The sequence below is a fragment of the Gnatocerus cornutus genome, chromosome 2 (genome assembly GCF_029298725.1).
Source record: "Gnatocerus cornutus isolate USDA-ARS CGAHR chromosome 2, icGnaCorn1.1, whole genome shotgun sequence".
Classification (NCBI taxonomy): Eukaryota; Metazoa; Arthropoda; class Insecta; order Coleoptera; family Tenebrionidae; genus Gnatocerus; species Gnatocerus cornutus.
In genome coordinates, this window is record NC_142234.1 from 17,983,316 (window position 1) to 18,011,064 (window position 27,749).

At 36.7% G+C, this 27,749-nt stretch overlaps 12 protein-coding genes and 1 non-coding gene across 14 annotated transcripts in view; 6 read left to right on the forward strand and 7 right to left on the reverse strand.

Annotated features, from left to right (window-relative positions):
• The window catches only part of Glut1 (Glucose transporter 1), a 38,232-nt gene extending 35,041 nt beyond the window's left edge, over nucleotides 1–3,191 (forward strand). The window contains exon 13 of the mRNA XM_088031240.1: nucleotides 1,145–3,191. Coding sequence (XP_087887366.1) covers nucleotides 1,145–1,220 — 76 coding nt within the window. The 3' untranslated portion in view covers nucleotides 1,221–3,191. The remainder of the gene's footprint in view (nucleotides 1–1,144) is intronic.
• A 679-nt stretch (nucleotides 3,192–3,870) lies between these two features.
• On the reverse strand, nucleotides 3,871–5,108 carry MED27 (mediator complex subunit 27). Its single transcript, XM_088029918.1, has 5 exons — nucleotides 4,811–5,108; nucleotides 4,617–4,761; nucleotides 4,445–4,569; nucleotides 4,096–4,396; nucleotides 3,871–4,047 (listed from the first exon to the last, which is right to left on the reverse strand). Exons 1-5 carry the CDS (start codon nucleotides 4,990–4,992, stop codon nucleotides 3,916–3,918), a joined length of 885 nt encoding a protein of 294 aa, XP_087886044.1. The 5' UTR covers nucleotides 4,993–5,108; the 3' UTR covers nucleotides 3,871–3,915.
• Nucleotides 5,109–5,401: 293 nt separating this feature from the next.
• On the reverse strand, nucleotides 5,402–7,458 carry LOC148179663 (uncharacterized). The gene is made up of 9 exons (XM_088030746.1): nucleotides 7,341–7,458; nucleotides 7,093–7,292; nucleotides 6,944–7,048; nucleotides 6,481–6,900; nucleotides 6,296–6,438; nucleotides 6,102–6,248; nucleotides 5,810–6,054; nucleotides 5,603–5,764; nucleotides 5,402–5,556 (listed from the first exon to the last, which is right to left on the reverse strand). Exons 1-9 carry the CDS (start codon nucleotides 7,456–7,458, stop codon nucleotides 5,402–5,404), a joined length of 1,695 nt encoding a protein of 564 aa, XP_087886872.1.
• A 1,734-nt stretch (nucleotides 7,459–9,192) lies between these two features.
• LOC148179664 (alpha-tocopherol transfer protein-like) lies at nucleotides 9,193–11,704 on the forward strand. The gene is made up of 6 exons (XM_088029252.1): nucleotides 9,193–9,287; nucleotides 10,008–10,200; nucleotides 10,241–10,462; nucleotides 10,537–10,730; nucleotides 11,192–11,408; nucleotides 11,456–11,704. The coding sequence occupies exons 1-6, from the start codon at nucleotides 9,231–9,233 to the stop codon at nucleotides 11,653–11,655; spliced, it is 1,083 nt and encodes a 360-aa protein (XP_087885378.1). The 5' UTR covers nucleotides 9,193–9,230; the 3' UTR covers nucleotides 11,656–11,704.
• TRNAS-AGA (transfer RNA serine (anticodon AGA)) lies at nucleotides 10,917–10,998 on the reverse strand. The gene has a single exon. It is a non-coding gene; the product is annotated as a tRNA-Ser (tRNA).
• Nucleotides 11,695–12,727, reverse strand: LOC148179666 (uncharacterized). The gene is made up of 2 exons (XM_088029253.1): nucleotides 12,650–12,727; nucleotides 11,695–12,598 (listed from the first exon to the last, which is right to left on the reverse strand). Exon 2 carries the CDS (start codon nucleotides 12,575–12,577, stop codon nucleotides 11,744–11,746), a length of 834 nt encoding a protein of 277 aa, XP_087885379.1. The 5' UTR covers nucleotides 12,578–12,598; nucleotides 12,650–12,727; the 3' UTR covers nucleotides 11,695–11,743.
• Nucleotides 12,728–12,821: 94 nt separating this feature from the next.
• Nucleotides 12,822–15,839, forward strand: Pms2 (mismatch repair endonuclease PMS2). The gene is made up of 7 exons (XM_088030070.1): nucleotides 12,822–13,023; nucleotides 13,073–13,232; nucleotides 13,279–15,166; nucleotides 15,216–15,316; nucleotides 15,368–15,465; nucleotides 15,534–15,683; nucleotides 15,731–15,839. Exons 1-7 carry the CDS (start codon nucleotides 12,919–12,921, stop codon nucleotides 15,800–15,802), a joined length of 2,574 nt encoding a protein of 857 aa, XP_087886196.1. The 5' UTR covers nucleotides 12,822–12,918; the 3' UTR covers nucleotides 15,803–15,839.
• Nucleotides 15,798–17,412, reverse strand: l(2)09851 (WD repeat-containing protein 1 l(2)09851). Its single transcript, XM_088030071.1, has 4 exons — nucleotides 16,847–17,412; nucleotides 16,284–16,794; nucleotides 16,021–16,235; nucleotides 15,798–15,972 (listed from the first exon to the last, which is right to left on the reverse strand). Exons 1-4 carry the CDS (start codon nucleotides 17,300–17,302, stop codon nucleotides 15,835–15,837), a joined length of 1,320 nt encoding a protein of 439 aa, XP_087886197.1. The 5' UTR covers nucleotides 17,303–17,412; the 3' UTR covers nucleotides 15,798–15,834.
• A 771-nt stretch (nucleotides 17,413–18,183) lies between these two features.
• Nucleotides 18,184–19,317, reverse strand: LOC148179669 (nurim homolog). The gene is made up of 5 exons (XM_088029856.1): nucleotides 19,076–19,317; nucleotides 18,858–19,030; nucleotides 18,644–18,811; nucleotides 18,462–18,595; nucleotides 18,184–18,408 (listed from the first exon to the last, which is right to left on the reverse strand). The coding sequence occupies exons 1-5, from the start codon at nucleotides 19,215–19,217 to the stop codon at nucleotides 18,273–18,275; spliced, it is 753 nt and encodes a 250-aa protein (XP_087885982.1). The 5' UTR covers nucleotides 19,218–19,317; the 3' UTR covers nucleotides 18,184–18,272.
• A 30-nt stretch (nucleotides 19,318–19,347) lies between these two features.
• On the forward strand, nucleotides 19,348–22,434 carry snRNP-U1-70K (small ribonucleoprotein particle U1 subunit 70K). The gene is made up of 8 exons (XM_088029855.1): nucleotides 19,348–19,618; nucleotides 19,667–19,849; nucleotides 20,170–20,232; nucleotides 20,280–20,361; nucleotides 21,140–21,241; nucleotides 21,289–21,625; nucleotides 21,674–21,846; nucleotides 22,117–22,434. The coding sequence occupies exons 1-8, from the start codon at nucleotides 19,475–19,477 to the stop codon at nucleotides 22,263–22,265; spliced, it is 1,233 nt and encodes a 410-aa protein (XP_087885981.1). The 5' UTR covers nucleotides 19,348–19,474; the 3' UTR covers nucleotides 22,266–22,434.
• A 104-nt stretch (nucleotides 22,435–22,538) lies between these two features.
• Nucleotides 22,539–25,153, forward strand: vimar (visceral mesodermal armadillo-repeats). The gene is made up of 5 exons (XM_088029913.1): nucleotides 22,539–23,367; nucleotides 23,484–23,630; nucleotides 23,680–23,862; nucleotides 23,910–24,122; nucleotides 24,170–25,153. Exons 1-5 carry the CDS (start codon nucleotides 22,638–22,640, stop codon nucleotides 24,757–24,759), a joined length of 1,863 nt encoding a protein of 620 aa, XP_087886039.1. The 5' UTR covers nucleotides 22,539–22,637; the 3' UTR covers nucleotides 24,760–25,153.
• A 507-nt stretch (nucleotides 25,154–25,660) lies between these two features.
• LOC148179672 (EEF1A lysine methyltransferase 2) lies at nucleotides 25,661–27,716 on the reverse strand. Of its 2 annotated transcripts, none has more exons than XM_088029916.1 (2): nucleotides 27,624–27,716; nucleotides 25,661–26,308 (listed from the first exon to the last, which is right to left on the reverse strand). In XM_088029916.1, exon 2 carries the CDS (start codon nucleotides 26,306–26,308, stop codon nucleotides 25,676–25,678), a length of 633 nt encoding a protein of 210 aa, XP_087886042.1. In that variant the 5' UTR covers nucleotides 27,624–27,716; the 3' UTR covers nucleotides 25,661–25,675. The 2 variants fall into 2 exon arrangements, with proteins under 2 accessions (XP_087886042.1, XP_087886041.1); XM_088029915.1 differs by lacking the exon at nucleotides 27,624–27,716 and adding an exon at nucleotides 26,443–26,528.
• Nucleotides 26,321–27,491, forward strand: LOC148179673 (dnaJ homolog subfamily C member 17). Its single transcript, XM_088029914.1, has 4 exons — nucleotides 26,321–26,518; nucleotides 26,564–27,061; nucleotides 27,104–27,184; nucleotides 27,231–27,491. Exons 1-4 carry the CDS (start codon nucleotides 26,444–26,446, stop codon nucleotides 27,435–27,437), a joined length of 861 nt encoding a protein of 286 aa, XP_087886040.1. The 5' UTR covers nucleotides 26,321–26,443; the 3' UTR covers nucleotides 27,438–27,491.
• Nucleotides 27,717–27,749: the final 33 nt, after the last annotated feature.

A 27,749-nucleotide genomic window follows, 5' to 3' on the forward strand; every position in this document is an offset into this window, starting at 1 on the left:
AATGACTCGTTCATTTTCATCTTAGCATGCACCTACAAGTTTCTGTCTGGCTACGTAGACTGTAGATTGTTATGTGTTCTGTGTTACGTAGTTTTGACTTTCATTACCTTCCGACACGACACCTTCAGTTCATTACCCCATCGAAGCCACCGGTACTCTCTCCACCTTTTGTAGGTGCATCGACGCATGTACTAGAATCTCATACACCGGGAGTGCGAATGTGTGTTGATTTATTAACAAGCACCCGCTCGCAATGCACCTTCGAATCAAATTATATATAACCTACTCATTTCAGCCTTTAAACTCACCTCCGCCCCCAAAACACCCGTTTTCATCGTCGTACTACCTTTGACACGGGTCTTGTGGCCCCCTTCAAACCAACCAACAATCGGAAAGTTCAAACAGTTACATCAATAAATTGTCCCGTTTACTGCAGTCAGTTAAGACAATAAATCGAGTATTAGCTTGCTTTAAGTACGTAATCTCCCTTTTGGAATCAACAAGTGGCGATTGGTAAAAAGAGCTCACTTTCTATGGTATAAACATGGCATTGTTGGTTCGTTTGAAGTTTCTTTATGAAAGTGTGACCGCGACCGCACGACTCGTTTCATGGTGCCAAGAACCATCCGGTTCCCGAATGTAATAACTAAAACCAAAGGGTGATTTCAAAGCTGAACTGAAGGAAAAAGCTGTGCCTGCGCGTCAGCCCTAGATCCGGTATATTCTAACAATTACACTGCCACTCCGATTCGCAGCACGTGCAGGCCCGGCATTAAACCGTATATTAGGATTTAAATATTTATAATATAATATCGTATTAGACGCGAGTTGAAAGCGGCCTACTTACCTCGTTGAGCCCCTGGGGACGTCCCGTTAAGCGGACCGTTTTGAACCCGTGTAATTTTTTGATTTAGAAATTTTTTGACTGGTGAAATCAGGTGCTCAATTTTTAATAGTGCGGCCACCATTACTTATAATTTGTACAGTGTGATTGAAGATCGTTGTGGTCGGAGAATACGCGAGATCTTCTCGTAGAGGAAGTAAAGAATTTTTGTAGTCGAGACTAGCGTTGCTTGAGAAAATTTCGAGTATTTCCGATCGGTCGAAAAATTCATGTAGTTTTATATTAAAGTAATTTCGACAGTAAAACAAGTCCTGACGGATGTGACGTCAGAGGTAAATGGAAGTTCCCTCCGCGAGACAGCATAGTGGACTCGTAAATAGTGTAAAATTTTTAATAATCAAAGAACTTTTCAATAACGAAGAGTGTTGTAGTGAAGAATTTTAAATATATACCTCTGTATTTTGCTTTCATATTTTGAATAATATGAGACGAAACAAAGATTTGCAAAGTTATATGACAAAGAATTCGTATTAATAATTATTAAAACTAATCGTAATAAAATTAATGTCTCACTGCCAACAACTCATTAAACATATGATGGGGAATATCATGGCAAGGCGTGAATCAGAGAACCGCAAGTCGCGCAGACATTTTTTCGTACAGTTTAAGTGTTCAAAAGCTAATAACTTGCCTTGTTCGTGAACTGTCTAATTTAAGCGATTTGCAAAACAGCCACACACAAACCTCTGACTTGATTCATCCAAATTTTCCGTAAACAACACTATTTTCTTAAATAAACTTTTCTGTGGTTACATATCACAAGGGTGCTTGAATTCATCATTTTTTTCATATCAACCATGTGAATGCGTGCTCTGGTTTCTTTCTTTGTGTGTGGCACCACGGGCAATCTGTTACGTTGGAAATATGTTTCGATTATTATTGTGATATTAAGCGATAACTTTGCAAAATCTTCAAATTCCTCAATAATTTATTCTAAAGTGTATGGGTACAATTTGTTTTTATAGTAATGTTAATATTAGCTCAAAGTGTTTTGGGTGATGTCTCTATACAATTAATTCTAACACATATTTTGTAATATTACATGTAAATAACACGTCTGTTGCTTAATGTTTTAACATTCTTTTTGAAGAGTTTTACTATTATACATACATACAAATTGATTATCGACTCTGATATTGGAAGAGATTCGACGTGGACGATGCGAGTTAAGCACATAGCAATTATTTTGATGTGATCAGTTGTATATAAATATATAATATTGTTGGAGGTCTTCAGGTTATTTGTTGATGATTATCGAGAGATGGAGATCATATTTTTCGATTGTTTTTCACTGTCGGAGCTCGGATCGACACGTTTAATCTCGTTTGTTTATTTTTATATAGTTTAATGAATAATTTGTCTAGCCACAATTTGTAACATAATTATTACTTATTTAAGTTATTGCTATAATGGATATTTAAAACCATCTAGTTTTAGCGATTCAACATAGATCTGCGTAGATAGATATATACGTTGACTCATACGATTAATATAATTATGAAAATAATCAGTATATCGAACAATTGCAGGAGTATATAAATTAGCGCCACTTGAAATGTTCCTGTTAGTACTGAGTTTAAGACACACACTTTTAGAACCGATCGTTAATCTAAATTAGAAAGAGCACCCTCAACGTCTAGTTTTAAACAAGTAATCCCATCACTGAAAAGCACCATTGAACTCGCTATTTGCCCAGTATGTCCAAACTTTTAGTCAATTAGATGGCGAACGTATTTGGCGCTATATTTTTGCGAAACTATTTTCGTGCATTTAATATATTGTTGGCCTAAAACGATAAACACAAGTGCTAACAGAACATTGTTTCAAAACTATGGAGCAAAATGATTATTCTAAATGTAAATATTGTTACATATAAATAAAATAATAATCATATAATATTTAAAATTGAATGCAGTGTTTACAATTATTATTACTAACGGTAATTTTTATTTCACGTTATCGAGGAAGTGTGTGCATGTCTGATAGATTTAGAAATACATTTTTAAGTAAAATTGTAGATATTTTAAAAAATTATTATTCCAAATTTTACCGAGAGTACGGATTACGTTCCTCTCTAAAACGTTTTGGTATTTGTGTAAATCGAAATCGTTTTATGTTTGTCAGATTTTTTGGGAAACATGGAACTCGTATTCACGATGAGTGTGACCGATTGAATGAATGATGATGCCCGAGAGTCGACTAGTATAGTATTATGTTACATGAATTATGGAAATTACGAAACATGTAAAGTTTCCTGAACGCAATAAAATTCTATCTCTATACGAAACTCATTATTTCTTTCGATTACTATTGTCATCACTCCACTTTTTATCTGCACAAAGTTGAGTAATCTCTAAAATATTTTTTTCATGAATAATTTCAGCTACAATTGAGCTGATAGCACTAATTAAAAACAAAGAAAAAAACCTAGGGCACTCACAAGTCTATTAGTGTAATAAATGCTTCAGATGTGTAAACCGATTAAGATACCACAAGATGAAAAGAAGAATCTGTCAATTGCGGTGTCTGATCTTCTAGATATTAGTTACATCCATCCGAAGATTTAACTAACGCCATCAATTAAGAGCTGTGTCTCCACTTTTACCACTTTTTTATTCAAAGATTAAAATTATAGCAGCTGTTAAAACGAAGCTCACACTTTTAACGTCAGTGGTTCCAGAGAAGTTAGAAGGAAACAAAATTGATGAAGCTTACAGATTTTACGAGGCTTTGATGAGAGAGCGAGTTTTCCGTACGATTTTACGAGTTAAGGAAATCGATGATAAGTTCTACTTTTGATTAGTTGTAAAGGTTTCTTTGAAGGATTTACCTCAGAAATAGGTTTTTACACTGAAAATATCAAAAATCAGAGCGCTATTATCGTCGCTACTAATGCTAAAGAAGACGACTTAATAATGGTAACGCCGGAAAGGAGAAGGAAATGGAAATATGTATAAACTAGTCTTCATTTTTGTAAATAAATTTATTTATAATAAACTAAATGACAATGTTCATTTGCATTCTTCATGGTAGGGCTCCAAAGTCCGCAAATCTCGCCAGGTCGGTGGTAAATTTCCCAAAAGATGATTACCGCATCTCTTACAAGGCGCACTAAACAAAGTGTTGTAGCTATGAAACCAGTGCTGCAACAATCAATTTAGAGACCAAATCACACTGAATTATTAAAGTACCATGAAGGATCTGACTGCAAGCTCTGGCATCATCGGCGAGTGGAAATGACACATAGCAGCGTGGCAATTTTCGGTGACCTTCTTGAAAACTTTATAGCGAGATTCCGACCACAAATCGTTCGATTCTGAAAGAGCCTTAACGACGACCCATTCAATCATAAGTCCCTTGAACGCAATGATAGCCTTCAGGACTCTTCCTAGACAGGCCTGGATCACAGGATTCGGCAAAAATGGTCGACTTGCTGTAATGGTGACGTCGGGAAACAAGCGATCGATGCTGGTGATCAAATTCTCAATAACTCTGTAAAGAAAGTTGTCTTTATTTTGATGGGGGCGTCATTCTACATACTCAGGAGACACGTTATGGTTGCTAGTCTGAGTTTTCCTCCTTTTGGTGGTACTAAACGTTTTGTACGTTTTATTAAAAGAGTTTGTTGCGAGTATATTGCCAGCAAGGGCGCTGTATTCTCGAATCTGAAGATAACAAATAAGTTTGGTAGGACAAGAAATTAATGCCTTACTTTATCAGTCCATTTGTAGCTGTTTACTAATTGCCCGTACAGAGCTTGGCGCTCCTGTGTCGTCTCCTGTCCCAAATAAGTTGTATTCCCTAAACTGAAAGCTCCAGGAGGTGGCGTCAAGTTGCTAACAGCACTTTCAACATCCCTGCAAATTTACACTGAGCATGAAAAATCAAAACCTATCGCTATCATACCTTAAATTATTATTAACAGTGGTCAAAAGATCTTGCAGTTCGATAATAAACTTGTTTTCTTTACCATCTTCTCCGTGATCCGCCCGAAGACCATTGCTCACCGATTCAAAGACTTGGCGGACATTCGATCTCAAAGTTTTGATGGAATTTAAGGCGCAATTTAACTGGTCAATGGTTTCCATTGTGATCAGAGGCGACAAATGGAATTTTCATTGAGGTTTTCTCGATTTTAGCGTCAATTTGACGGAAGAAAATTGGGTTATGTTGTGTTATCAGTTTGACGTTTGAAAGAAAGACTTCGTGTAAAGTAAAACACAAAAGTCCCTAGATTGTTTGAAAAAGGCGGCTGCAGTTTATTAGAAGTCTAAAATAAAAACACGAGTTTTTACTGTGCTTTTAAATTCATTTGACTTGATTTTGTGCGATCTTTAATAATTTTTTTACTTATTAAATGGCGCTCCGCCTTTCCGCATTTAAACTTTGAAAAATTATAATTTTCTTGGAGACTTTAAAGCTCTTCCACAAAAAAAGCAATTCCACATCATTGTCATTTATTTTATTATAATTACAACTATTTACAAGAAATGAAGACTAGTTAAATTTCCATTTCTTTCTTCTCTCTGGCATTACCATTACCATATCGTCTTCTTTAGCATTAGCAGCGACGATATCAGCGCTCTGCTTTTTGATGTCTTCACGTGTAAGAACGTGCGAACCTTTTTCTGAGGTAAATCCTTCCAAGAAGCCTACACAGATTCAATTAATTCTATGACTAATCAAAAAAAAACTTACTATCATCCATTTCCTCAACTTTGTCGTACGTAAAATTTCGTTCCTTCACCAAAGTCTCGTAATATCTGTAAGCTGCATCAACTTTGTGTTCGTCTAACTTCTCAGAGACCATCGACGTTAATAGTGTGAGCTTTGGTTTAACAAAAGCTATGATTTTAATTCCTAAAAAAAAATTGTGGCAAAAGGAGAAACACAACTCTCAATTACCATCAGTTAAATCTTCTTTCGGTGGATCTAATTCAGTATCTAGAAGATGTGCCACCGCATAAGAGAGATTTTTCTTGTCTTCTTGTGGCAACTTAATCGGTTTACACATTTGAAGCATTTGGCGCAAAGCAAGCCGGACTTGCGCGATTAGATTGCACTGATCGATTTGTGAGCGTTTGCATTGTTCTTCCTTTTGCACTTGTTCCTCAATCAGTGCGATCAATTCACTTTTGCGTTTTTTGTAGCTGAAATTACTTATAAAGTCTGTACCTACAAAGATTTTACAGATTACTCTTTGGTTGTTTCGACCATGGTATTCTGCAGTATGTTGCTCATCATTTCTGCATGGTCGAGTTTATTCAATATCACGTCTCTGGTACTCTCGCACTTCCTAGTCAACGCGGAGAGTCGCAGTTTCTGATTTCTCTGTTCTTGCAAACTAAAACACTTTCTTCGTAGTCAAGGAAATCTCGAATTTTAACTAACCTAGGATAGATTTGCTCATAAGACGAAACCAGAGTCGTGTCTCTTAAAAACTTCAAAGTTACTTCTATTTTTTTCAGATCCCTGCGAAGAGTCTCAAAGTCTTCAGTATCGGGTACTTTTAACACACATGTAGTGAGATCACTCTAGAACTGAATTGACTCCTTGAAAGAGTAATGAAGACTTACATCTCTTCTTATCAAAACTTTCAAACTGCCGTGTAATCTCTCAACTTGTTGACGAGCTTGTACTAATTCATCCTTCTGATACTTCAGATCTTCCAGAATGTCAGTTTCGAGTTCCGCGAACTCCACTTCTCTGTCGTTTTTGTACTCAGTGGCGAGTTGCCCTTGTTTGATCGCATTGAGAATACATCTCCGTTGGTACCAGAAGTCGTTCTGAATTGCTTGCAGTACGCCGTCGAAGTACAACGCGTCCTTTTTCATCACGTCGATTATCTGAGCGTATGTTTGTTTGATTGCTAGAGCCGCTTCCTTCTTTAGAAGCGCGTCCTGGACTTTCCCAGTTATGATTTGAGCTGTTTTTTCCCACGGTAATTGGTCGTTGGATTCGTATTTCAGCCGATCTTGTAGCAATGCTTGTTCTAACTAAACCAACGAGAGTAAATTGTGAGGTAAACTAAAGAAGTACCTTCAAATCAATGAGCTCTTGCGACTTCTGTTTTAATTGGAAGTCTAATTTATCCAAAACCTTTCGTTTAGCGAAGTTGTTTTGAATAAGATTTTCCACGACTATCTAAAAAATCGAATTATTGACGCGAAGGCTCATCGAATTGATACTTTGGGATCAGTGTTGTGATACGCAAGTTGTAAATCTCTTTGTTCAGCCAGAGTGTTCCACAATTTCTGTTTGTCGCCTCCCATTGCATTATCTAGATTGTGTCTGTCGGTATCAATGGCTTTTCGTAAATTCTTTAGACGGGTGTATTGTCTTTTAGTGGCGACCGCCGTATCGACTGCAGTGATTTCATGGTCTCGTTCTCAAATTAAAATTTTAAACCAACGAACTTCAATAAATCCGTACTCACTGTATAAATTCACCAGACCCTTGTACTGAGTTATCTTATCTTTCGTGGTCCATTTCTTGGTGGACATGCCATGGATTCTAACATTCTTTGATGATAATGGATTATTTATTATATTCATTTTGAAAAGAAAAAAAACTGAACTGTAAACTAAAAACGTCGAATTCTAACAGCAGAACTCTTGATCGGAAGAAAAAGCTGACATTATCGACAAATGGATGTTATATCATCACTTATTATCTTCTTATTAATATGAATTAGGATAAATACATTCCGGGTTTTGTGCAAACTTCGTACCTAAGAATTATTTACTGATAGGTATTAACATTGGAGTTAGAGCTGAATTATGTACGACGTAAAATGTGTTGGAAAAAATAAAATTCAATTAGAATGACTTCATTTGTGTTCCTCGTTAGCGTCCAGGAAGAAAGTGTGCAATCAAGATTTACCTTGTTGGAATTCTGTAACGGTTCTTCAACGGAATGCTTTTATTGTGTTAGAAAGGACAGCAATTTCTTTAATTGTTTTAACATATTAAGAGCAAAAAGGGATTACAAAGAGATGACGCTCAAGATATAGAGAACCTGAAAATTCAAAGAATTAAACAATAAAAAGAATCCAAAGATTTAATTTTATCCAGGGGACGAAAGAAAATCAATAAATCTTATAGAACCAAAAATGCTCAAAAGATCTAATCTAATGTAACCAGCCCAAGAAACCTGCAAAAATCTGAAGACCTCCGAAACAATGGAAACAACTGAAGAAGAAAATCTAAAAAAATAAAGTCCAGCAAATATTCATTACCTAATCAAAACTTAAATTGCCATATTTTCATCAGTTTTATTGCACATTTTCCGGTCTTTAATCACGAGCTAATTATTGCCACGACAAAGAATTTTAGAGATATAAACATTCTAAAACCTTTTTTATTTTGTTCGATTTAGAATGCAGTGTGACTAGTTTTATTAATAACTGAAGCGTATAACATTGACCATTTTTATTCAACACTGATTGTGAGTTTAAAAGTGTCAATTTTTTCAGAGCTAAACTTTCAACACGAAGCAAAAAATATGTGAAAATCCAACAGTTTCTCACGCCATTAATCAAACGTGTGCACAGTGAGAGCAATTGGCATCAAATTCTTATAATTTCTCCACAAGAAATAGAGCTCATATTTACTAACTTTTTTCAATTCTTCCACCCAAAAATAGTAAAAACATTTCCTCCATTCGAATAAATGAACTAATCATAACCGGCAATTGCTCAATTTTGTTTGATTTGAACTAGTATCGCTAAGAAAACGTAAACTGTTACACGATTTGTGTACGGTAGATCTCATCATTATGCAATAAGAACTTTCACTAGTACAGTGAATGAGTAATGTTAAAGAAGAGTGATGTAATACCTTGTATAATATTGCTGGGTTAGTGGTACACGTTTTACAGCCTCAGGAAGTACCTTAAATGAGGTCAGTCGGAGAACAAGTCTCTTTAAATCATCTAAGAGCAGTTACGTTCTTTCAAACTCATACATAATTTATAGAAAGTTCTGCACAAAAAGAGCAAAAAGTCGACATTCTATTTAAGACAGTATCACATTTTTAACACTAATGAGACTAAAACCAATCTTTACGCAAACAAAGATTACGTTATCGATCAGTCTAATCCTATCGCTTCCTCATTGTCTAAACCAACTTTACGTAAGATTGGTATCCATCAGAATTTCAATACATTTGAATTATACGTACACACCGGGAATTTCTCTTAGTAGATTAGCAAGAAAGAAAGCGGATGCTGGACAGCAAGTGGTAGAAGAAAGAGGAAAATAACGATTCTTAGACAGTGGGGATGTCATACCACCAACTCACCTTAAATTTGAATTCTTAGCAATCTCATGATCAGTGTGCAGTTGGCACGTGTGATTTGCAAAAGTGGTGCTAGCGTATACTGGGTGAGTAAAAAAGCGACGTCTATTCTTCAAGAGAAAGGTTCAGTTTTAAGATGTTCGCTAACATTTCTGAGTGAGTTCAAAAAGTGTCGCATTGTCCGGTTAAGAGAAATTCGATGGGTTGTAACTACTCTCGTATTTTTTTAATTCATCTGCTTTATTAAAGTCGACTTCTTGTTGATTCTTCTTCACAAATTTAAAGACAGTTTTCAGGCGCTACCAGTTAATTATGATGTGAAACTTTTATCAAAAAGTTTCAGACGTTAATGGTCTAATCAACTCAGTAATCAATGTAATCGTTTAAAAACCATTTGAAGCGTACTTAGTACCAATTATTGTAGGTGTACCGATAGCAAGTACCAATTAAGGAGTGTTACGCAATTTTACAGACTTTGGTTACCCAATCACTTTCGCTGTGATCTTTTCAAACTGAATCTTCTCCAAACTAAAGCTGCAATAAAAATAATTGTTTCCAATCCACATGCACATATCCATTGGGCGTGATCTATAATTTCCCGAAATGACTACACTTTCCATTAATACCGGATTACGCCAAGTGGCTCCGACAATTTCATATATAATTTGAAAAAAATCGCTCGTTTAATACATCCTGTCTAATTTTAATGCAATTACTTCAACTTGAAATTACATGTCTGCTTATGTTTACACAACACGTGCAGTAGGAGAACTTATTTATTGAACGGTTCTGTTTTGTTTCAATAGGTCTTATCCACACCCATCATGTCGGTCCGAAAATGGGTAACCGAACCCGACGAATACATTTGCACCCTTTCTGAAGAACTTCAAGCCATGGCTAAGGAGGAGCTGCGTGAAGACAAAAGCAGTCGACAAACAGCGCTGGCCTCCATGCGGGAATGGATAAGACAGAATCCAAGAATCAAAAATTGCAGAATGGGTAAAGAAATAACTCAGATACAGACTTCACTGTTAAATAGATGCACGTTTTCTTTTAAGATTTCTTCGGTTTAAGAAATTCAGTGTTACTCTCGCTTGTGAAGCTTTAGAGCGGTATGTTCTTTTGCGACAAACTTTTGGGGTGGCTTTTAATTGCTTGGATATTACCATTCCGATGATGGAAGATCTCACTAATAGAGGATATTTGTTTGCTTGTCCTAAACGAGATAGCAAAGGGAGGAGAGTTATCATCGCCAGGCCAGGTCAGTCATAATTTCTTGTTGTAATGGAGAGCTTACATTCCGTGATATAAAAAAAATTAAAACTGTTTATTTAGGTGTTTTTGATCTCGAACAATTCACACAAGGAGACATGTGCAGAATACATGGAATTGTCTACGAAACATTGATGGAAGATGAAGAGAACCAAATTCGAGGTTTTGTACACTTTGCTGATGGACAGGGAGTTGGATTTTCATACCTTACGCTTTTCACCATTAAGGAAGCAGTGCGCATTGTGAAAAATGGAGAGGTAAGAACAATTTCCTTTGCAAAATTGTGAAATATTTTAAAATTTGATTAGCTTATGTTAGCGTATCAAGCACATTAAATTACAAAATCGTAGGAAGATAGGAAAGGAATTAAAAACTAATTAGAACGCAACATTTTATCCCATTAATTAGTATAAAAATTAAGTAATAATAAAAAAAAGATTTCCCGCAGTCGGTAGGATTCGAACCTACGCTCCCAGAGGGAATCTGATTTCTAGTCAGACGCCTTAACCGCTCGGCCACGACTGCTTGAAACCTATAAATTTCACAGCTTGTATAAAAACAAAATTTCCCACGATAATCTTATCCTTATAAAACTAAAGAAAAAATTTACTTGATTTGCAAAATAAATAACTCATTACAATTAGACTTGAATATTAATAGCTAATTTCTTGTAATTATAATTAGTATTCATTACTGACCTACTTTTTTACCATTTCAGAAAACTCTCCCTATGAGACACAAAGAAGTGCACGCAATCAACGTCCATCCCTCCATGAAATTTGCCCTAGATTTCGGAATGTCCCTCATTTCAGAAAAAATAAAAAAACGCGTCCGAATATACACAAATCTGGACGAAGCCTTACAAAGTGGCTACTTGGAAAAAGACATTTTGCCTAAAGAGTATGGGGGCACTATGCCAATGTCTGAAATGATCGGTAAAAATAAAAATCCGAGCGACACTTTAACTCGTTTGCAATTTCAGGTTTATGGAGAAAAGAGCTTGAAAAGTCCCACCCCATTTTAATGTCGCACGATGAAATGGAAGTTGACGAGAATTTATTTAGTGCTCAAGCGAAAGAAGGGGCGGTTTCAGCCCTGAAAAGGAACACCGTCAATTGTGGATCAGAGCGAGATTCCTTGTGTGGGATCACAGGGAATTTTAGGAAACTAGAAGTGGATTAGGGTATTGTTTTGTATTTTTTGGTATTTCAATAAAAACGGTTGAAAAAGTAAATAATTTATTATAAATACATTAAAAGAGGCAAGTTTATCACAGTTCTAAACGTAATTTTGAACTTAAACCTTTCAATCCGTGATATTTAACATTCTGACTTTCCAACAACGATTTCACAATCTTTAAATGCGATTCTGGATTCACGCCTTTCGTTATTAACTGTTTAACAATCCAATTTCCAGCCCCTTCCTTACTGAACTCATGAAACCTGGCCACATCTTGAGCAATTCCAACAGTTTTAAATTTATTTATAATTTCGTCCGTATTCTTATAATTAATTCTATAATTAAGAACATCATCAGTCTCTTGAATATTAAAAATACATACAACTAAAGTAACACCTTCTGGTACTGTTTGAATAAAACTCAAGACATCATCAATATCACTTACTACTAGGTCATCAAGAACAATCAAATTATAACTAAAATCACTTCTTTTAAGACTGTCCAAAATCTCTTGCTTTCTCGCAGGTTTGATTGTCCTCCAAGACTCATAAAAAAATGAATGAAAATATTTTTTTATGAGATTTGCAACAAAAGTTTTGCCCACACCAGTGCTCCCAATAAAATTAACAACAGTAACACCCTGTGCGCCTTTCTCTATTTTACTTAAGACACCGGAAATTGTTGATATGGCTGCAGACTGATTGTGGACTTCATTTTCTAGGTCAGTCTTCAGGGTTTTAAAATCAATGCTATCTTCTGATGATACAAAAACGATATCATAGAGTACTAATATTGCAACTAACAAAACAAAAGTCGAAATGCAACCTACGCCACTTCCTAAAGAGAGGTTCTTGTCTTCTAAAGGACCCTTTTTTACTTTGGACTTTTTCAGTGAAAACCTTTGATTTTTTTCAGGCTCTGACATTGATGTATTGATTATTCACAACTTAAAAACAAATTCACATGTAAACCAGCACAAATTCAGCTACAATCTTACTTCTAACTAAATTCTTGTAAAAAAAAACTACGTCCTCGGTTTTATTTTGGGGTTATAAATAACTGACATCTGTGACACCAAAAATCAGGCGTCCCAACAGCAGAAACCTTAAAACACCAAATATATCCATTATCTCCATATAAATTTTTGGTGTTTTCGCATGCTTATGTTGTTGAACCTGATATGTCATTTGAAAGCACGAATGTCAAAAATTCGCGCGAGTGTTCTCAACACAGTTAATCATTAATTAAAGTGGTGAATTCGTAATTATGAATAACACGGACTGTGATAGTGCTTTGGAAGACCCTCAACAACAAACGACAGCAATTCAAGCGATCGGTCGTGATACAGTTCATCGAATTTGTTCAGGCCAAGTCAGTGCTTGATTATTTAAATCCTTTTTGCTTTCATGTAACATTTCAGGTTGTTTTAAGTTTAGCAATCGCAGTCAAAGAACTGGTGGAAAATGCCATTGATGCTGGGGCTACTATTATAGATATACAACTACGTGAATATGGATCTGATCTTATTGAAGTCAGTGATAATGGTCTAGGAGTTCAGCAGGAGAACTTTAAAGCTCTAAGTATGTTTATGCATTAACACCACAAATTTTAAGTACAATTTTATAGCGCTGAAACATTACACATCAAAAATACAACAGTTTGAAGATTTAGCCACTCTTTCCACTCTTGGATTTAGAGGAGAAGCTCTCAGTTCTTTGTGTGCACTTTCAGATTTGACTATCCTAACTAAACACAAAAGTGCAGAACATGCTACTAAAATTTCGTACGACAGAAACGGGAAAATCATAAATGAGACTTTAAGTGCTAGAGAGCCGGGTACTACTGTAACTTTGCAAAACTTATTTTCAACTTTACCAGTAAGAAGAAAAGAATTCATGAAAAATCTAAAGCGTGAATTTAACAAAATGTGCCAGTTATTGTATGCTTATTGCTTAGTATCAAAAGGAGTTAAATTCTCGTGTACCAATACAACAAGCAAAGGCGCAAAAAACACAGTTGTTGCAACAGAGGGTTTAAATAGCGTTAAAGAAAACATAGTTAATGTTTTTGGTACGAAACAAATCGCTTCTTTAATTGAAGTGGAAATAACAAAACCTGGGGAACCAATTTTGGGTGAATATGGGATTCAGTTGGTTGAAGGAGAGTCTGTACCATTTACTTTTGAACTGTTTATCTCCAGTGTTGTGCATGGTAGTGGTCGCAGTACTAGCGACCGTCAATTTTTTTATATAAATTCGAGACCATGTGAGCCAACAAAAGTTATCAAACTCATTAATGAGACTTATCGACAATACAACAGCGGTCAGTATCCGTTTGTGTTTTTAAATGTTTTAAGCAGATCTTGTCTGGTGGATGTCAACGTGACTCCAGATAAGCGACAAATTTTTTTGGAGAAAGAAAAAGTTTTGTTGGCAACAGTCAAACAGTCTCTAGTTGAAGCGTTTAAGAATTTTCCTTCTACGTTTAAGATGCAGAACTTAGATCTTACGCAAAATACGTCTATTAAGGACTTTTTCGAGAGCAGTAATAAGCCCACAAAGAACTTGAAAAGAAGTCATACGGATTCTGAGGTAAAAAAAGGAAGTATTATGGAACGGTTCAAAAAAAGGTCGAAAACAGAAGAGTACAATGAGCCACGTTCAGAAAAAGGCGTCAATAAAATTAGTAAGATTTTTGAACCGGATACGTCTTCAGAAATCTGTAAGAAAAACAAGAATCTTTCATTTTCTTCTATTGAAGGAGAAGAAAAAGAAGAAGAAGAAGAAGACACAAAAATTACATGTAAAAATAGGGTAAAACAAAACATAATCAAAACTGAAGAAACTTGTACGACCAATGAAAATATTCCCGCAGAGATTATAGTCTCTGAGAATCAGGATAACAAAACCGCAGTTGAGGAGCCAAGTGTCCGGACCATTGTAGAAGAGCCAACCTCTGTTGAAATGAAAGACCACGAAAATCTTACTACTGCAAAGGCAGATGCTTCTGAAATAAAAGAAAATGTCGAAGAAGCAAATTTGTCCTCAGATAAAGAATCTCCCGAGAAAAGAAGGACGATGAGCCTAATCGTGGACAAATCGAACGTATTAAAAAATCTCCCACACGGTATTCTTGACAAAGATGTTGAAATTGCACTTGACACCACAGTGAGAGACCCTAAAGCTTCTAAATCAGTGACAATAAACGTAACTTTGGACGACATAAAGAACGCCATAAAACGAAAGCAAACACATGAAGAATCTCGCGATGTTACTGTCCGTTTCCGCTCCAAAATCAATCCCGAATCCAACAAATCCGCTGAAGAGGAATTACGTAAACAAATCTCCAAAGGAGAATTTTCACAGATGGCGATTATAGGACAGTTTAATCTCGGTTTTATTATTACAAAATTACAGAACGATCTGTTCATTATCGATCAACACGCGACTGATGAGAAGTACAATTTTGAGGATCTGCAAGCAAATACAGTGATGGAAAATCAAATTCTGGTCAAGTAATATCTTGTTTTTTTTTTCATGCTCAAATTTAACTTTGTGTTGTAGTCCTAAACCACTTCATTTAACGGCTGCGAATGAGAGCCTGCTTATTGAAAATGAAGAGATTTTCAGGAAGAATGGGTTCACATTTAAGATAGACGAAACAGGTTTTTATTTTTATTTAGTAGTTATACGCACCTGAAAGTAAATATTTATAGCCCCATGCACAAAAAAGGTTCTTCTGACTTCCGTGCCTTTGAGTAAAAGCGTTGTGTTCGGTAAAGACGACATTGATGAAATGCTGTTCATGTTGCAGGTATATAAACTCCGGAGTTAAATTTGCTCTAAAAAAATCGACCAATGTACGCAATTCAGATTTTTTAGGACTCCAACCACACCATGTGCAGGCCGTCAAGAATCCGAGCAATGTTCGCTTCAAGAGCGTGTCGAAAATCCATCATGATCGGGAAGTCTTTGTCAAAGAAAGACATGACGAAGTTAATTCAACACATGGGCGAAATTGAACAGCCATGGGTGAGTTCGTTTCTGATTAAAATCGCCATTCTAAAGCAATTTTACAGAACTGCCCCCACGGAAGACCAACGATGCGACATTTAGTTAATTTAGATCTAATTGATAAACAAGAAACATGATTATGGATTTTTTACTAATTGTAATAAAACATCTAAACACTAATTGTCCTAAAAATGTTAAACCCACTCTCCGCCGTGCTGATAATCACACCCGTCAATTGAGGATGCCAATGCAGTTCTTTAATGTTATTTTGACCTTGGTGAATGAATAAAAGCTGAGGAGGTATTCCCTGGAAGGAGAAATAAGTAAAAGAGGACACACAATAATTAGTTCTTACTTCAATTTCGTCACTGTTTGCTTCACTATCTTTTTCAACAGAAAGATCCCACAAAGCTATTTGATTGTCGCCCCCTCCTGAGGCAAAAACGGCAGAATCTGTAGGATGCCATTCTACTGTAGTAACAGGCTCAGTGTGGTGCTTAAACGTTGCTACAGGAGTCTTGTCGTGGAACTTCCTCAGGTCCCAAATATGCAAAAAGCCATCATCTCCACCTATAAAAGATTTAATCAAAGTGATTAACGATGATCAGGGAAACATACCGCTGACTATAAAAGGCTCGTTTCTATTCCAACTAATTACATTAACATCGCTTTCATGTGCGTTTTGTGCTGTTAACATACACGCTTTGCTTGGTTGGGCTCTTGTGTCCCAAATTCTGACGCTCTTATCAACTGAACAAGAAGCGATGACACTTTTTTCGTTAGGGGACCATTGAAGATCTTCTATTGAATCAGTGTGACCAACTAGCGGCCTTTGATCAACTTGCCAAGATGCACCACTTGCAGGTTTCCAAATGTGGATGTCTCTTTTGCAATCTCCTGTGGCTAAAACGCCCGTGGAAATAGGGCACCAATCTATTGCAAAACCTTCTTTCTGATGCCCTGAAAACGTGAACAGAGGCTTCACTGAATTAGCCTTGTTTTCTTTATTATATCTTTGTAGCAACTGGTCATTGTCAACAGCTTCCACTTGTTCACTTAAATCCCATAAGTTTACTCTGCCAAGCTCACTCCAAGATGCTGCTACCACTTTATCATTGATAATCGTACTCTGAAATAAAGAGTTTTATATACCTAAGCAATGGGCAATTTCGCCAACTCACTCTAATCCTGTTAACACATCCTTGATGTTTTATAAGAGCCCCTGCCATTTTTGGTCTCTTTGAGACATCTTCATTAGAATCTTCATCCTCCTCGTCCTCGTCGTCGTCGTCTTTACTAGTTTTGTGGAGATTACACAACTTCATTACAATAACATTATTCACATGAGCTTGTGAAGCTTGGGTCCCTGCCACTATGTATGAAGTGAGTGGAAAGGCCTCCCTGTTTTCCCCTAGTCTGTCTTTTATGACGTCAAAACTTAAACAAGGGGCCCCAGTTTGGGCTTGGTGTAACATAACGTACGCGGACTGGTCACAAATGAGCTCTTCACCCTCCTCAAGGGGTTTAGTGGGAAGGTACACATCTGCGGGTTTTGCATTTTCTTCACTCTCACCCTCCATGGGCTCTTCATTATCTGACTCGTTATCGTCCACAGTTTCCATTTCTTGATCAGACATCTTCGGCAATGTGGGAGTATTTTACAATTCGAGTAAACAACACGTGTTCACACACCGGAGTTTTGACGTTACAATTTGAGGTTAGATAGCGAGGTTTTTGATTATTGGTTTCTGACCAAACCAGCAATGAAGTGAAGGCAACCAACAATACATTTGTCTATCATACAAGTTACAGTCGAACTTTGATTCGTCTTACATTAGTCTTTTTCCAAGTTAGGATATCCTAGATAACTTTACACATTTTTGTTTTATTGGATTCTTATTTCTATTTCTTAACCGCAAAAATTTATATGAAGTGGCTTCAGATCAATCGTTTAAGCGCGGCCCCCGAAACTCCCTAAACGCGCAAAAATTTATATCAAATCCCACGATTTGAATCCAGCGACGAATAAACCGGAAGGACATTTTTCTGCTCTACTACCGAAGTTTCGTAATAACTTAATTCGTTGTTTTAATCAGTTCAGCGCTGCGATTAGACGGAGACGGACGTGTTAATAATGTGAGTAGTGCCGATTTGGATTTAAATCAAAAGGTAAGTGCTAAATTAGTTTATATGGGGGCACTTCAGTGTAGAATTATTTCGCAGAATTATATCTACCTAAATTGTGCGGTGTTCTTTTGTAATCATTGGTCGACGTGTCAGTAGGATTGCGATTTTGGAATTGTACTAGCATGTAATACTAGTATACTACTAGTACTAGATCATTTATTTAAGGGCGTTTCAGTTTAGACACATTTCGCGTTAGTTTCTCGGAACTTCCCATTTGTTAGTTTTAACGATTCTGTTTTATTTAAAGTTGAACGGGGTTAAGTTATTCAGTGATTGACTTAGTTGTTGACAATTCTTTTAAATTTTCGCGGTTTTAAGAAAAACACAAACAGATGAAAAATGGTTTAATGGTTAGTCTGCAGAAATGGATCAATACAAAAACTATTTCTAGGGTGAAGTATTAAAATAAATTAATCTCAGTCAATCATGTAAATTTTCCAGTTCGTGAAACTTTCGTATGTACTGCGAGTATTGGTATGAATAATCATTTTCATCAGTATTCCAAGAGATGAACATGTAGAGAGAGAAAATCGTAGCGAGTAATATTCGGTCAAGGCTAAAAATATTTATATACGTTTATAATTGTAAAAGCGTAAAGTTGTCTTGTACCTTAAAATGGGGGCCGACCAGAATATTATAAGAAATGCGAGGAAGCTGGGGTGTCTCATATGGGAATTAAGACGTTGTAACTGAAATGACTTTCGTAAATTAGGATCGGGAAGATTAATGATGCTGTAGTAGATCTAAAAAACAATAATAATTGGCTTGTTCAAAAATTAGACAACACTTACTTGTTTTATGCCAATGAGTTCATTCACGTCCATACAAATGTTACCGACATAAATAACCAACCAGGAGATTACATGGATTGAAATGTAGATCCACCAAAATGGTTTAAAGTTCAAATTAACCTTCCACAGACTGATTTGAGGAATCTCATACCAGTTTCTTACAAAAACCTGTTTAAATGTTATGAGATTTTTTAGGATGGTTTATTTTTCTTACTTGTAAAGCAGCTGCCGTTGTGATTACATAAAAGCTCCTATATAAATCGTAAATTCCGTAATTTTTAAAAATACTTTTTACTGAAAACACAGCTAGCAATGAATGCTGTAATATGAAAACAGAGAGTAAAGCCATGTTTATTAATAAACTCCATGATACAGCGGTCCACTCATCTGAAAATAAATGTGAGTCTCTTGAGCAATACCAGCAATGTTTACCTTTGGAAATGGCCACTTTTTTGGAGTAATTGGGGTCAGACAAAAAGTACATCAACTCAATAATACTGTAAAAAGTTGAAATTAAGCTGACACTGCCCACCGTTACTTTGAAAGAGTTTTTCAGAAGCTGTTTAATATTCATTTTGAAAAAACAGAACGGAGTACCCCACAGCACGTCGAATCACCATCCACCCACATTTATTTTTGTTGACACATTATGTCATTTTAGGGTTTTTCTCAAAACCGGTTTCTCAGGTTGGTAGCTGACATGCGCATGACAATGACGCCAGCAACCAAAATCAGCCATTTTGTCTTGCGTTTACGGTGGTTGTGTACAATTTGTGATTATTAGGTTCTTCTCTAGAAATGAATAATTGAAATAGAAAAGTCTGAGCCAAAATGACGCAGTTTCTACCCCCAAATTTGCTGGCGCTTTTTGCGCCTCGCGACCCAGTTCCCTACCTTCCCCCGGTGGCTAAACTACCCCATGAAAAAAAATCTCGAGGGTATTTGGGCGTTGGTGCATTTTTGACGGAGTTCGAGGTTAGTGTAGTTGTGTTATTATTTGAAATTTGATTGAGTTTTCGGTAGGATCCAAAAGATACCCCACCACCCACGAGGGTTGAAACTAGAGAAGAACGCGTAGAAAGACGGCGGAGAGAACGGGCAGAACAGGTTGCTTACAAGCTAGAACAAGAGATTGCTGTTTGGGACCCCAACTCTGCCCCAAACATCACCGCGGATCCGTTCAAAACTCTGTTTGTGGCTCGTATTGTAAGTTTTGTTGTTTTTTGGTCCTTGGTCACCATGAGCCTGTGTTGTTCACATGCTTGCTGAATCTTTGGGCTCGTGTGTATGTAAACTCAGGCAAATTAACAGACCCGTGCAAAGTTGTTGTCATTTATATTGTGACAAAAATTTAGGAAGGGACAACATGAGAATCAAACAAAAAAGAGCAAAAAATTGCATCTAGTGGGCATTGTACATTATTTTTTAATGTTGGTACTTTGTCATTTAGTAACTTTTAGAACTGTCAAGATAGTTTGAAATGCTAATGTTGACTTGATTTGTTTTCAATCTTTTTTTTATTGCAGAATTATGATACCTCAGAGTCAAAACTGCGCAGAGAGTTTGAAGTTTATGGCCCAATCAAGAAGGTAACCCATTAGTAATTGTTCCGCTCTTTACTTACTTAATTTTTCAGATTGTCCTGATTCATAACAATGTCAATGGGAAACCAAGGGGGTATGCTTTCATTGAGTATGAACATGAGAGGGATATGCACTGTGAGTAGAAGACGTTCTATTCATTGAAACTACGCTCAATTCGACCACTTCAATTTTACTGATTTAATGATTTCTTCAAAATAAAAATTAAGTGGTGAATTGACATTCCTGTTAGGTTATGTAGCCAGCAACCATTTGACAAGATATTTGCTTAAGTTGAATGAAATTAATATTTTTCTATTTTTTACACAGTCCGAGCTGCAGGCAACTAGTGCCGTTTGCCCCATACTTCCGCTTTTTGCTGGCTATATAGGTTTGTATGTGTGGTAAGAACCCTGCATACAAATAATATTTTGAGTTGTTTGTCGGGGTTTTGAGTTTTTAGTCACAGTTAAAAAAACAGTAAAATTTTCAGTTAAATCAATGTTAAATTTAGTAACTATTCCAAATTTTTCTTCAAATAGTTATTTCATTTTAATGGGTATGCGCTCAGTAAGTAATTGCGCACCAGGTAATGATAAAGAGGAGTCCTCTCTGCTGTTCGGATTGCTAAAAATATTCAAATACAACTTTTTCATTATGATGTTTTATTACGTAAGTAGCTGGGTAGGTATATTTCATTTATACCTATTTTTGTCATTTCCGTCTAGCCAATTCGGTACGTTTGTAGTTTTATTTCACGTGTTACTCGGCCCGGTTTTATAACTGTTGAAGTGGATTTTTCTGAAATCCACCCTTTGAAAAATCCCACATGTATATTCTAAAAATGTCAAATCAATACATGTGGGGTTTGGCCACAGTTTCATCAATTTTTTATTACTGAAGTGGATCTTTTCAGCTGCATACAAACACGCTGATGGGAAGAAAATCGACGGAAGACGGGTTTTAGTAGATGTGGAAAGGGCCCGCACAGTCAAGGGATGGTTACCACGTCGTTTAGGTAAGTTGTCCCAAAACCAACTTGAACAGAAAACACAATTTCGTTAGGTGGCGGTCTCGGTGGCACACGCAGAGGAGGGCCAGAGGTAAATATCAAACATTCGGGTCGCGAAGACAACGAAAGGGAGCGAGAAAGGTACAGGTTAGAACGCGAAAGAGAAGAAAGAGGTGGTGGAGGAAGGGGGGAACGAGAGAGAGATCGCGAGAGGGATAGGGACCGTGGGGTCGCTTTTGAAAGGAGACGATCTAGATCTAGAGAAAGAAGGAGGAGGAGTCGATCACGTTCGCCGAGGAGAGAAAAGAGACGACGTAGTAAAGAACGCATCAGGGAGGAGTTTGATGAAAGCAGCTTCGATAGGAGGTCGCGGGAGAAAGACAGAGAAAGGTCTGATTTGAATTCCTCTTTAACGGGGGAGTATAAACAAAATTGCAGGGATCGCGAACGGGACAGAGATCGCAAAAGGAGACGCTCCAAGTCTAGAGATAAAGATCGAGAACGCAAACGTGAGCGCAGGGAACGACGCGAGAGGGAACGTGGCGAAAGACTTGAATATATCAAAACGGACGACGGAGGAGAAGTTCGAATTAAAGAAGAACCAATTGATGGTAAATATCTGTCAATTATTCGTTCCCTTGTGCAAAATAGTTTGATTTCATTTCATGTGTAAATTGTTCTTCATTTTTATCATCCATTCTCATTAATTCTGATATAACTAATAATTTAGACCAAACTACTTTGCTATATTACTTGAGGTTCACAGGACTAGCAGTCTTAAAGTCTAGACTGTTTGGTAGTATAAGCCTCGCACATATTCTCTTGATTTTATTGTTTTTACACGACACCGAAAACACTGGATTGACATATTCTCGTCTCAGATTATCCTGAATATCCACAATATCCCGCAGAGGCGTATGATCAGACGCGAGTTAAGTATGAAGACGAAGATGAACAGAAGTATGAACCAGACAATACTAATGGCAGTCGTCAATATGACGATGAGTACGAAGAAGGTGAAGCTTACTGAGCTGTCTCGAGGTGAACTAAGATAAAAAATAGTAGCAATCGTTGTAAATATGAAATTGTAGCAATTGCAACATCATTAAATTATTTCTAATAAAAAGATATTGTCATGTGCCTGTTTTTTGTCGGTCTGTAAGCTTTTTCTTTAAAAATAAAGTACTGTAAATAAACAATTGCTTTCGTGTTTTTTTTATTCATTCAATTTTAGATGAATGAACCGGAGCGTCGTGACGCCTAAACGTAAGTGTAAAGATTTCCATCAAGCATGCGCGTTGCGATGACATTTGGGCGTCATAAATAATTTAAGGTTATGTTGATGAAAGCTGTCAACTTATTTTGTGTTGTGTTTTGAATCTATTTATCGTTCCATTCGAATATGAGTGTCCTTTTGGATGATTTGACCAAGTCAGTGAAGGCAAAAGACGAAATTGGAATCATAGAAAATTTGACGCGTATTATAGCCCAAGAAACAGACATCGAACTCGCCGACAACAAATTAGTAAAATCTTTAATTCTATTCAAAAACGACAAAATCACACAGGGAATTGTGGAAGTCGTCGCAGAATGGTCCAAACAAGAACACAACAGAACACTCTTCACTGACAAAGATCTTATTGAATATCTCTTGAATTTATTAGAAAGACCTGAAGAGTCTTTAGTAGTAGGTGCAATTAGAGCTTTGGGCAATATTTGTTATGAAAACGACGAAGCGAGGAAAATCATTGATAAAAGAGGATTGGCGATGGTTATATCGCTACTTGAAGCAGACAACAAACGGAAAAACAACCTGCTAACACTGAAAGTTAGTGGATTTTTAGTCAACCTGTTGATGTCCAATGATGAACTGCAGAAATCAGCTTTAAATTTAAACTTAATAAATGTCATTGAAAAACTTCTCAACAAATACTTGAAAGCATTTAATGAGAATCAAATGCTATTTGCCTTTTTATTGACAGTTTTGAACCATGTAATTGATTATATTGAAGATCAGAATATCCCCTTCACTGAAAGTCTGTGTTGTACTATTATAGAAATTTTTAAAATGTCCGCGACACCGGAAATTTCAGTTCTGTGCTTGGAGATTCTGCATGGTCAAGCCGACAGAGGTAAGGAAAATGAATTTTTCACCTCCAAACCCATTGGCAAAAAGAAAAACCAATTTTCCCTCTAGTATTAAAATGGTGGATGCGCCGGGCGAATTACCTTTTCAATACTTTTTTAGATGATATTAAGACCTTGCTGGCTAAAAAAGGCGTTTGCGAGCTTGTCTTTGACCTCATTGAAAAGTACAGAAGCCAAGTGGTTGACGAAGAGAGTCGCTCAGTGATGAAAATGGCTTGTGATATGATCGTGATTATATTAACAGGAGGTGAGTTATAAACCACGAAAAAAATTCCGTAATATCCTTAAATTTTAAGATGAGTGCATGTATCTTCTTTATAATAACGGCAAAGGAAAAGTGTACGAAAATATGGTCAGCTGGTTGGATTCAGAAGACCCGGATCTCCTGAGCACTGGAGTTCTCGCAATAGGCAATTTCGCCCGGAAAGATACGCACTGTATTCAGATGGTTCAAAACGGTGTCTCAAAAAAACTGATAAGTAAGTTTCGTTCAGTTAACAAACTCACACTGACCACAGAATTTTAGAATTGTTATCTAAATTTAATAACAGTGAGAGTGACATAAAAGTGCAACACGCCTTATTGAGTACCTTGAAAAATCTTGTGATTCCTCAACAAAACAAGTCTATCGTGTTAAGCGAAGGACTAATCGACGCCATTTATCCCATGATAAACTTAGAGCAATATTTGGTCATTTTTAAATTATTAGGAACCTTGCGCATGGCCATCGACGGACAAGGTACGTAACCCATCCTCGTCTTACCACCCTGTAAGAGTTTCTTCCAGAAAAAGCAGCTCTGGATCTCATGTCCCGCAGAGACTTCCTGGAAAAGTTACTCTATTGGTGTTACAACTCCGACCATCTCGGCGTCCGCGGTGAAGTTCCTCGCCTCTTGTCCTGGCTGATAAAACATTGCCATTCTTTCAAACCTTTCAAAACGCTGCTCGAAATTAAAGACAGCGTCAAATGTTTGGTGGAAATGTCGTCATCAAACCACGGAGTCATGCAAAATGAATCCTTTTATGCTTTAAATTTGCTGTGTATAGGTTGTGGAGTTTCCCACGAGAGTGATAGCACCAACGGTGTCAACGGCCATGGTAACGAAGATGGAGAGTTTTTGTTTGAACAGTTCATCCAGGCGGAAATCGGTAAAAATCTTAATTTCGTTGTCAATAAATACGGTGATAAAATGGAGAAACAAACCATTGAAAATTTGTTAACGCTATTGGAGCAATTAATTAATTCTAACTCTGTTACTGTACATCTAAAGTCCAATAACGTGGCCGAAGCATTAGAGAAATTGTCAAGTTATCCCAACGCGCAAAACGTTAATGAGAAACTAAACCACGTCGTAAGTCAAATTAATAAAAGTTAGACGATTTTTAGCGAATCCGGTGATAGAAGTACCAATTTAGATTCCTTATCTTGTAGGAAAACGTTCGAATTTTCATTATTGTGCAATTTTTGGTGTAAGTTGAAGAGTTAATGAATAGTTGCCTTTACCATGCATGTTAAGTCGCATTATTCCCAATTCGCATAGGATTAATTAAAACTTAAGCACATGCCAAGTCTGAATGTCGTTCGTAATTTATTATTTAGATTGTTATTCACGTTCCATTATCACTTTTAATTTTCTGGTAATATACACCAAATTGTTACCTCATTTGATTAGAGCTTTATTCTCTTTAGAATATAGAAATACATTTCAGAAAATCACTAGTAGTTTATAAAATGATACAAATCTTATGAATAAATGGTGTCTATGCTGATGTGAACTAACTACTTAATCTAAATCTGAGTTTCAAGAATCCGGTTGAACTGTAAACACAGCAGGGTTGTTCATTTCATAGAATAGTACAGAAGCAAATTTAGCCTGTGCACTACAATTTTATCTAAAGTCTTCTTTATTACCGCATTTTTTAACTAATAGCGTTTAGTAATGCTTATGATAAATAGACTACAACGATTAAAGTATTGTAACTCACAACTTAAAATTGTAGTTATAAAGATATAGATATTAAATATAGTCTAGTTTTTTAATCAATTTTAAAAAGTAAAAAGTCGTTATTGCGTCACAAATCATCAGTTTTATTTATTACCATTCGAACTCCATTCATTACCACTATCAGAATGGCTATTTTTTTCCACTGCCGCTTTATAGGTGTTCATACCTACATTTTGAAAACTCAGTCTTATAAAACCGCACATTAACATAATTATATCACTTTTCATGTTTTTACACAACGTTGTAATTATCCCAAATAAAACTGCATCAAAGAAACGTTCAGCTTTTATTGCTTTTTTTTATAAATTACCGTTGAGACAATATTACCGGTTTGACCCCCAAACGTGAACTGAGGCGCCGGAATGCTTTCGCAATACTCAAAATAGTTTCTAAACTGCCCATTTAAATCTTCTTCAGTCCAATTACACGATGTAATAATAAAAAAACCATTGGGATCTAAAGATTTGTTGATATTCTCCAAATAGTGTTTTCGTTGTTCTGTGATATTCGCATTTAAACTGATGGCGTCGTATGTCCCCTTATCGTGGATTACATCAAACTGACCTTCTAAGCTTTCTAAAATATCACCAACGCAAAAATCTATTTCAATGGCTTTTTTCTGGGCGATTGATTTCGCCAAAACCACAGCGTCTTCGGAGTAATCAATACCGAATAGATTCCGGTAGCCTTCTGAAGACAGTTCAATCAAAAACATGCCGTTACCACAACCCACATCCAGGACTTTGGCGTTTTTAGAGACGCCTTGTTCCTTCATCCACGTAATGATGCGGCCTACTGTATCTTCACCGAACCAAATTTCTCCGGGATCCCCGTGGTCCGCATAGTTGGCTATTTCTTCTTTGTAGCGATTATCCCAGTATTCCTGGGATCCCAGTTCCGATTCTTGCAATTCGTCCATCTGAAAAAACGAATTTAAAAATTCCCGCCTTAACTTCAAATGTCGCGGACTGTCAGTGTCACAGTTTTAGGTTATGTTTATTGAAAAACAAACTCAAATATAAACGTTTCTGTGCGTACAACATTGATATTTACCATGGAGGATACGAAAATTGAAGAGTTGGATTTGTACGAAATCCTTGAGATAGAGCTGACCAGCAGCGCTGCAGAGGTACTAATTTCAAAAACAAACTTTTTCTATTTACTTGTTTTTTAGATTAAGAAAGCGTACAGAAAAAAAGCCCTACAATGCCATCCTGACAAAAACCCGGATAATCCGAATGCTGCCAAAGAATTCCACCGATTATCAAAAATTCTAGAAATATTAATTGATGAAACTGCCAGAAGGGCGTATGATGCGGTTTTAAAAGGTCGCAAAGAAGCGGCACTGAGACATAAGGAACTTGATAGTAAAAGAAGGAAATTAAAAGAGGATCTTGAAGCTCGTGAGAAACGCGGATTTGCCAACGTCAAAGCAAAGACAGCTGATCAGAAACTGAAAGAGGAAATTGAGAGATTAAGAAAAGAAGGATCCAAACAAGTTGAAGAGGAACTTGAAAAAATTCAACAAGAGATTAGGGCACAAAAAGCCAAGAATGCCGAAAATGATTGGGATAGTGCCAACTATAGGATAAAAATCAAGTGGAATGTTACAAAAGAGGATACAACTAATGGAGGCTACACACAAGAAATGCTGCAAAGATTTCTATCAAAGGTAAATTCCCCCTGTGAGGTAACCACTGATTGTTTGTTTTAGTATGGCAACATAAATGCGTTAGTGGTGTCGCAAAAGAAAAAGGGAAGCGCCCTAGTTGAGTTCAGTACCCAAAAGGCAGCAGTAAGTTTGTTTGTTTAGTAAATTTTTCGCCAACACTGAGTTACAGGAAATGGCTGTGGAGATGGAAAGCGGCCTCTCTTCAAATCCCTTGACAATGGAATGGGTTAATCCGCCTCCAACCAAACGGAACGCCACCCCCAGTTCTTTAGTAAAACCCTCTGATTACGAAAGTATCGTACTGACAAAAATGCGCCAAGCCGAAGAGAGGCGACGTCTTATCGAACAACTAAAAGCCGAAGATGGAGACAATTGACACTATGCATAGATAAAAATAAATGTTTTTCTTAATAAAATCACGTTGTTTAAAGTGGGGTTATGATCCCGTTTCGACAGATGACATTTTGAGTAGGTGGCGCTGACGTCAACGAAAAAAATTGCCACGTTTAAATTTATCTTTCATTTTAAACAATTAGTGAGGGCATAAATGAGTGGTACTCACCGTCAGGGAGACGTTTGCTTTGACTTGGAAATTAACGACTCAATTTGGACGCGATTAGGTCGATAAACTGAGGGATTAAGCTTGAAACCCACCCCCTGCGACGCTTTCACTGAGTCACGTGACCGA

What these genes read in the sequence shown, in the direction of transcription:
- vimar (XM_088029913.1), top strand. Translation starts at nt 22,638, where the DNA reads ATGAGTGTCCTTTTGGATGATTTGACCAAGTCAGTGAAGGCAAAAGAC. An exon ending in CGTGATTATATTAACAGGAG is followed by an intron (nt 23,631 to 23,679) that starts GTGAGTTATAAA and finishes TTAAATTTTAAG; the next exon opens with ATGAGTGCATGTATCTTCTT. An exon ending in CATGGCCATCGACGGACAAG is followed by an intron (nt 24,123 to 24,169) that starts GTACGTAACCCA and finishes AGTTTCTTCCAG; the next exon opens with AAAAAGCAGCTCTGGATCTC.
- LOC148179666 (XM_088029253.1), bottom strand. Translation starts at nt 12,577, where the DNA reads ATGTCAGAGCCTGAAAAAAATCAAAGGTTTTCACTGAAAAAGTCCAAA.
- MED27 (XM_088029918.1), bottom strand. Translation starts at nt 4,992, where the DNA reads ATGGAAACCATTGACCAGTTAAATTGCGCCTTAAATTCCATCAAAACT. An exon ending in ACTGTTAATAATAATTTAAG is followed by an intron (nt 4,762 to 4,810) that starts GTATGATAGCGA and finishes GTAAATTTGCAG; the next exon opens with GGATGTTGAAAGTGCTGTTA. An exon ending in GCTACAAATGGACTGATAAA is followed by an intron (nt 4,570 to 4,616) that starts GTAAGGCATTAA and finishes TGTTATCTTCAG; the next exon opens with ATTCGAGAATACAGCGCCCT.
- LOC148179663 (XM_088030746.1), bottom strand. Translation starts at nt 7,458, where the DNA reads ATGAATATAATAAATAATCCATTATCATCAAAGAATGTTAGAATCCAT. An exon ending in ATCACAACACTGATCCCAAA is followed by an intron (nt 7,049 to 7,092) that starts GTATCAATTCGA and finishes TCGATTTTTTAG; the next exon opens with ATAGTCGTGGAAAATCTTAT. An exon ending in AAGAGCTCATTGATTTGAAG is followed by an intron (nt 6,901 to 6,943) that starts GTACTTCTTTAG and finishes TCGTTGGTTTAG; the next exon opens with TTAGAACAAGCATTGCTACA.
- snRNP-U1-70K (XM_088029855.1), top strand. Translation starts at nt 19,475, where the DNA reads ATGACGCAGTTTCTACCCCCAAATTTGCTGGCGCTTTTTGCGCCTCGC. An exon ending in TTTATGGCCCAATCAAGAAG is followed by an intron (nt 20,233 to 20,279) that starts GTAACCCATTAG and finishes TTAATTTTTCAG; the next exon opens with ATTGTCCTGATTCATAACAA. An exon ending in ACATGAGAGGGATATGCACT is followed by an intron (nt 20,362 to 21,139) that starts GTGAGTAGAAGA and finishes GGATCTTTTCAG; the next exon opens with CTGCATACAAACACGCTGAT.
- Pms2 (XM_088030070.1), top strand. Translation starts at nt 12,919, where the DNA reads ATGAATAACACGGACTGTGATAGTGCTTTGGAAGACCCTCAACAACAA. An exon ending in GGAGAACTTTAAAGCTCTAA is followed by an intron (nt 13,233 to 13,278) that starts GTATGTTTATGC and finishes ACAATTTTATAG; the next exon opens with CGCTGAAACATTACACATCA. An exon ending in GCGAAATTGAACAGCCATGG is followed by an intron (nt 15,684 to 15,730) that starts GTGAGTTCGTTT and finishes GCAATTTTACAG; the next exon opens with AACTGCCCCCACGGAAGACC.
- LOC148179669 (XM_088029856.1), bottom strand. Translation starts at nt 19,217, where the DNA reads ATGAATATTAAACAGCTTCTGAAAAACTCTTTCAAAGTAACGGTGGGC. An exon ending in AAAAGTGGCCATTTCCAAAG is followed by an intron (nt 19,031 to 19,075) that starts GTAAACATTGCT and finishes ATTTATTTTCAG; the next exon opens with ATGAGTGGACCGCTGTATCA. An exon ending in CAACGGCAGCTGCTTTACAA is followed by an intron (nt 18,812 to 18,857) that starts GTAAGAAAAATA and finishes ACATTTAAACAG; the next exon opens with GTTTTTGTAAGAAACTGGTA.
- LOC148179673 (XM_088029914.1), top strand. Translation starts at nt 26,444, where the DNA reads ATGGAGGATACGAAAATTGAAGAGTTGGATTTGTACGAAATCCTTGAG. An exon ending in TGACCAGCAGCGCTGCAGAG is followed by an intron (nt 26,519 to 26,563) that starts GTACTAATTTCA and finishes CTTGTTTTTTAG; the next exon opens with ATTAAGAAAGCGTACAGAAA. An exon ending in TCAGTACCCAAAAGGCAGCA is followed by an intron (nt 27,185 to 27,230) that starts GTAAGTTTGTTT and finishes ACTGAGTTACAG; the next exon opens with GAAATGGCTGTGGAGATGGA.
- LOC148179664 (XM_088029252.1), top strand. Translation starts at nt 9,231, where the DNA reads ATGATCAGTGTGCAGTTGGCACGTGTGATTTGCAAAAGTGGTGCTAGC. An exon ending in GTGGTGCTAGCGTATACTGG is followed by an intron (nt 9,288 to 10,007) that starts GTGAGTAAAAAA and finishes TTGTTTCAATAG; the next exon opens with GTCTTATCCACACCCATCAT. An exon ending in AATCAAAAATTGCAGAATGG is followed by an intron (nt 10,201 to 10,240) that starts GTAAAGAAATAA and finishes ACTGTTAAATAG; the next exon opens with ATGCACGTTTTCTTTTAAGA.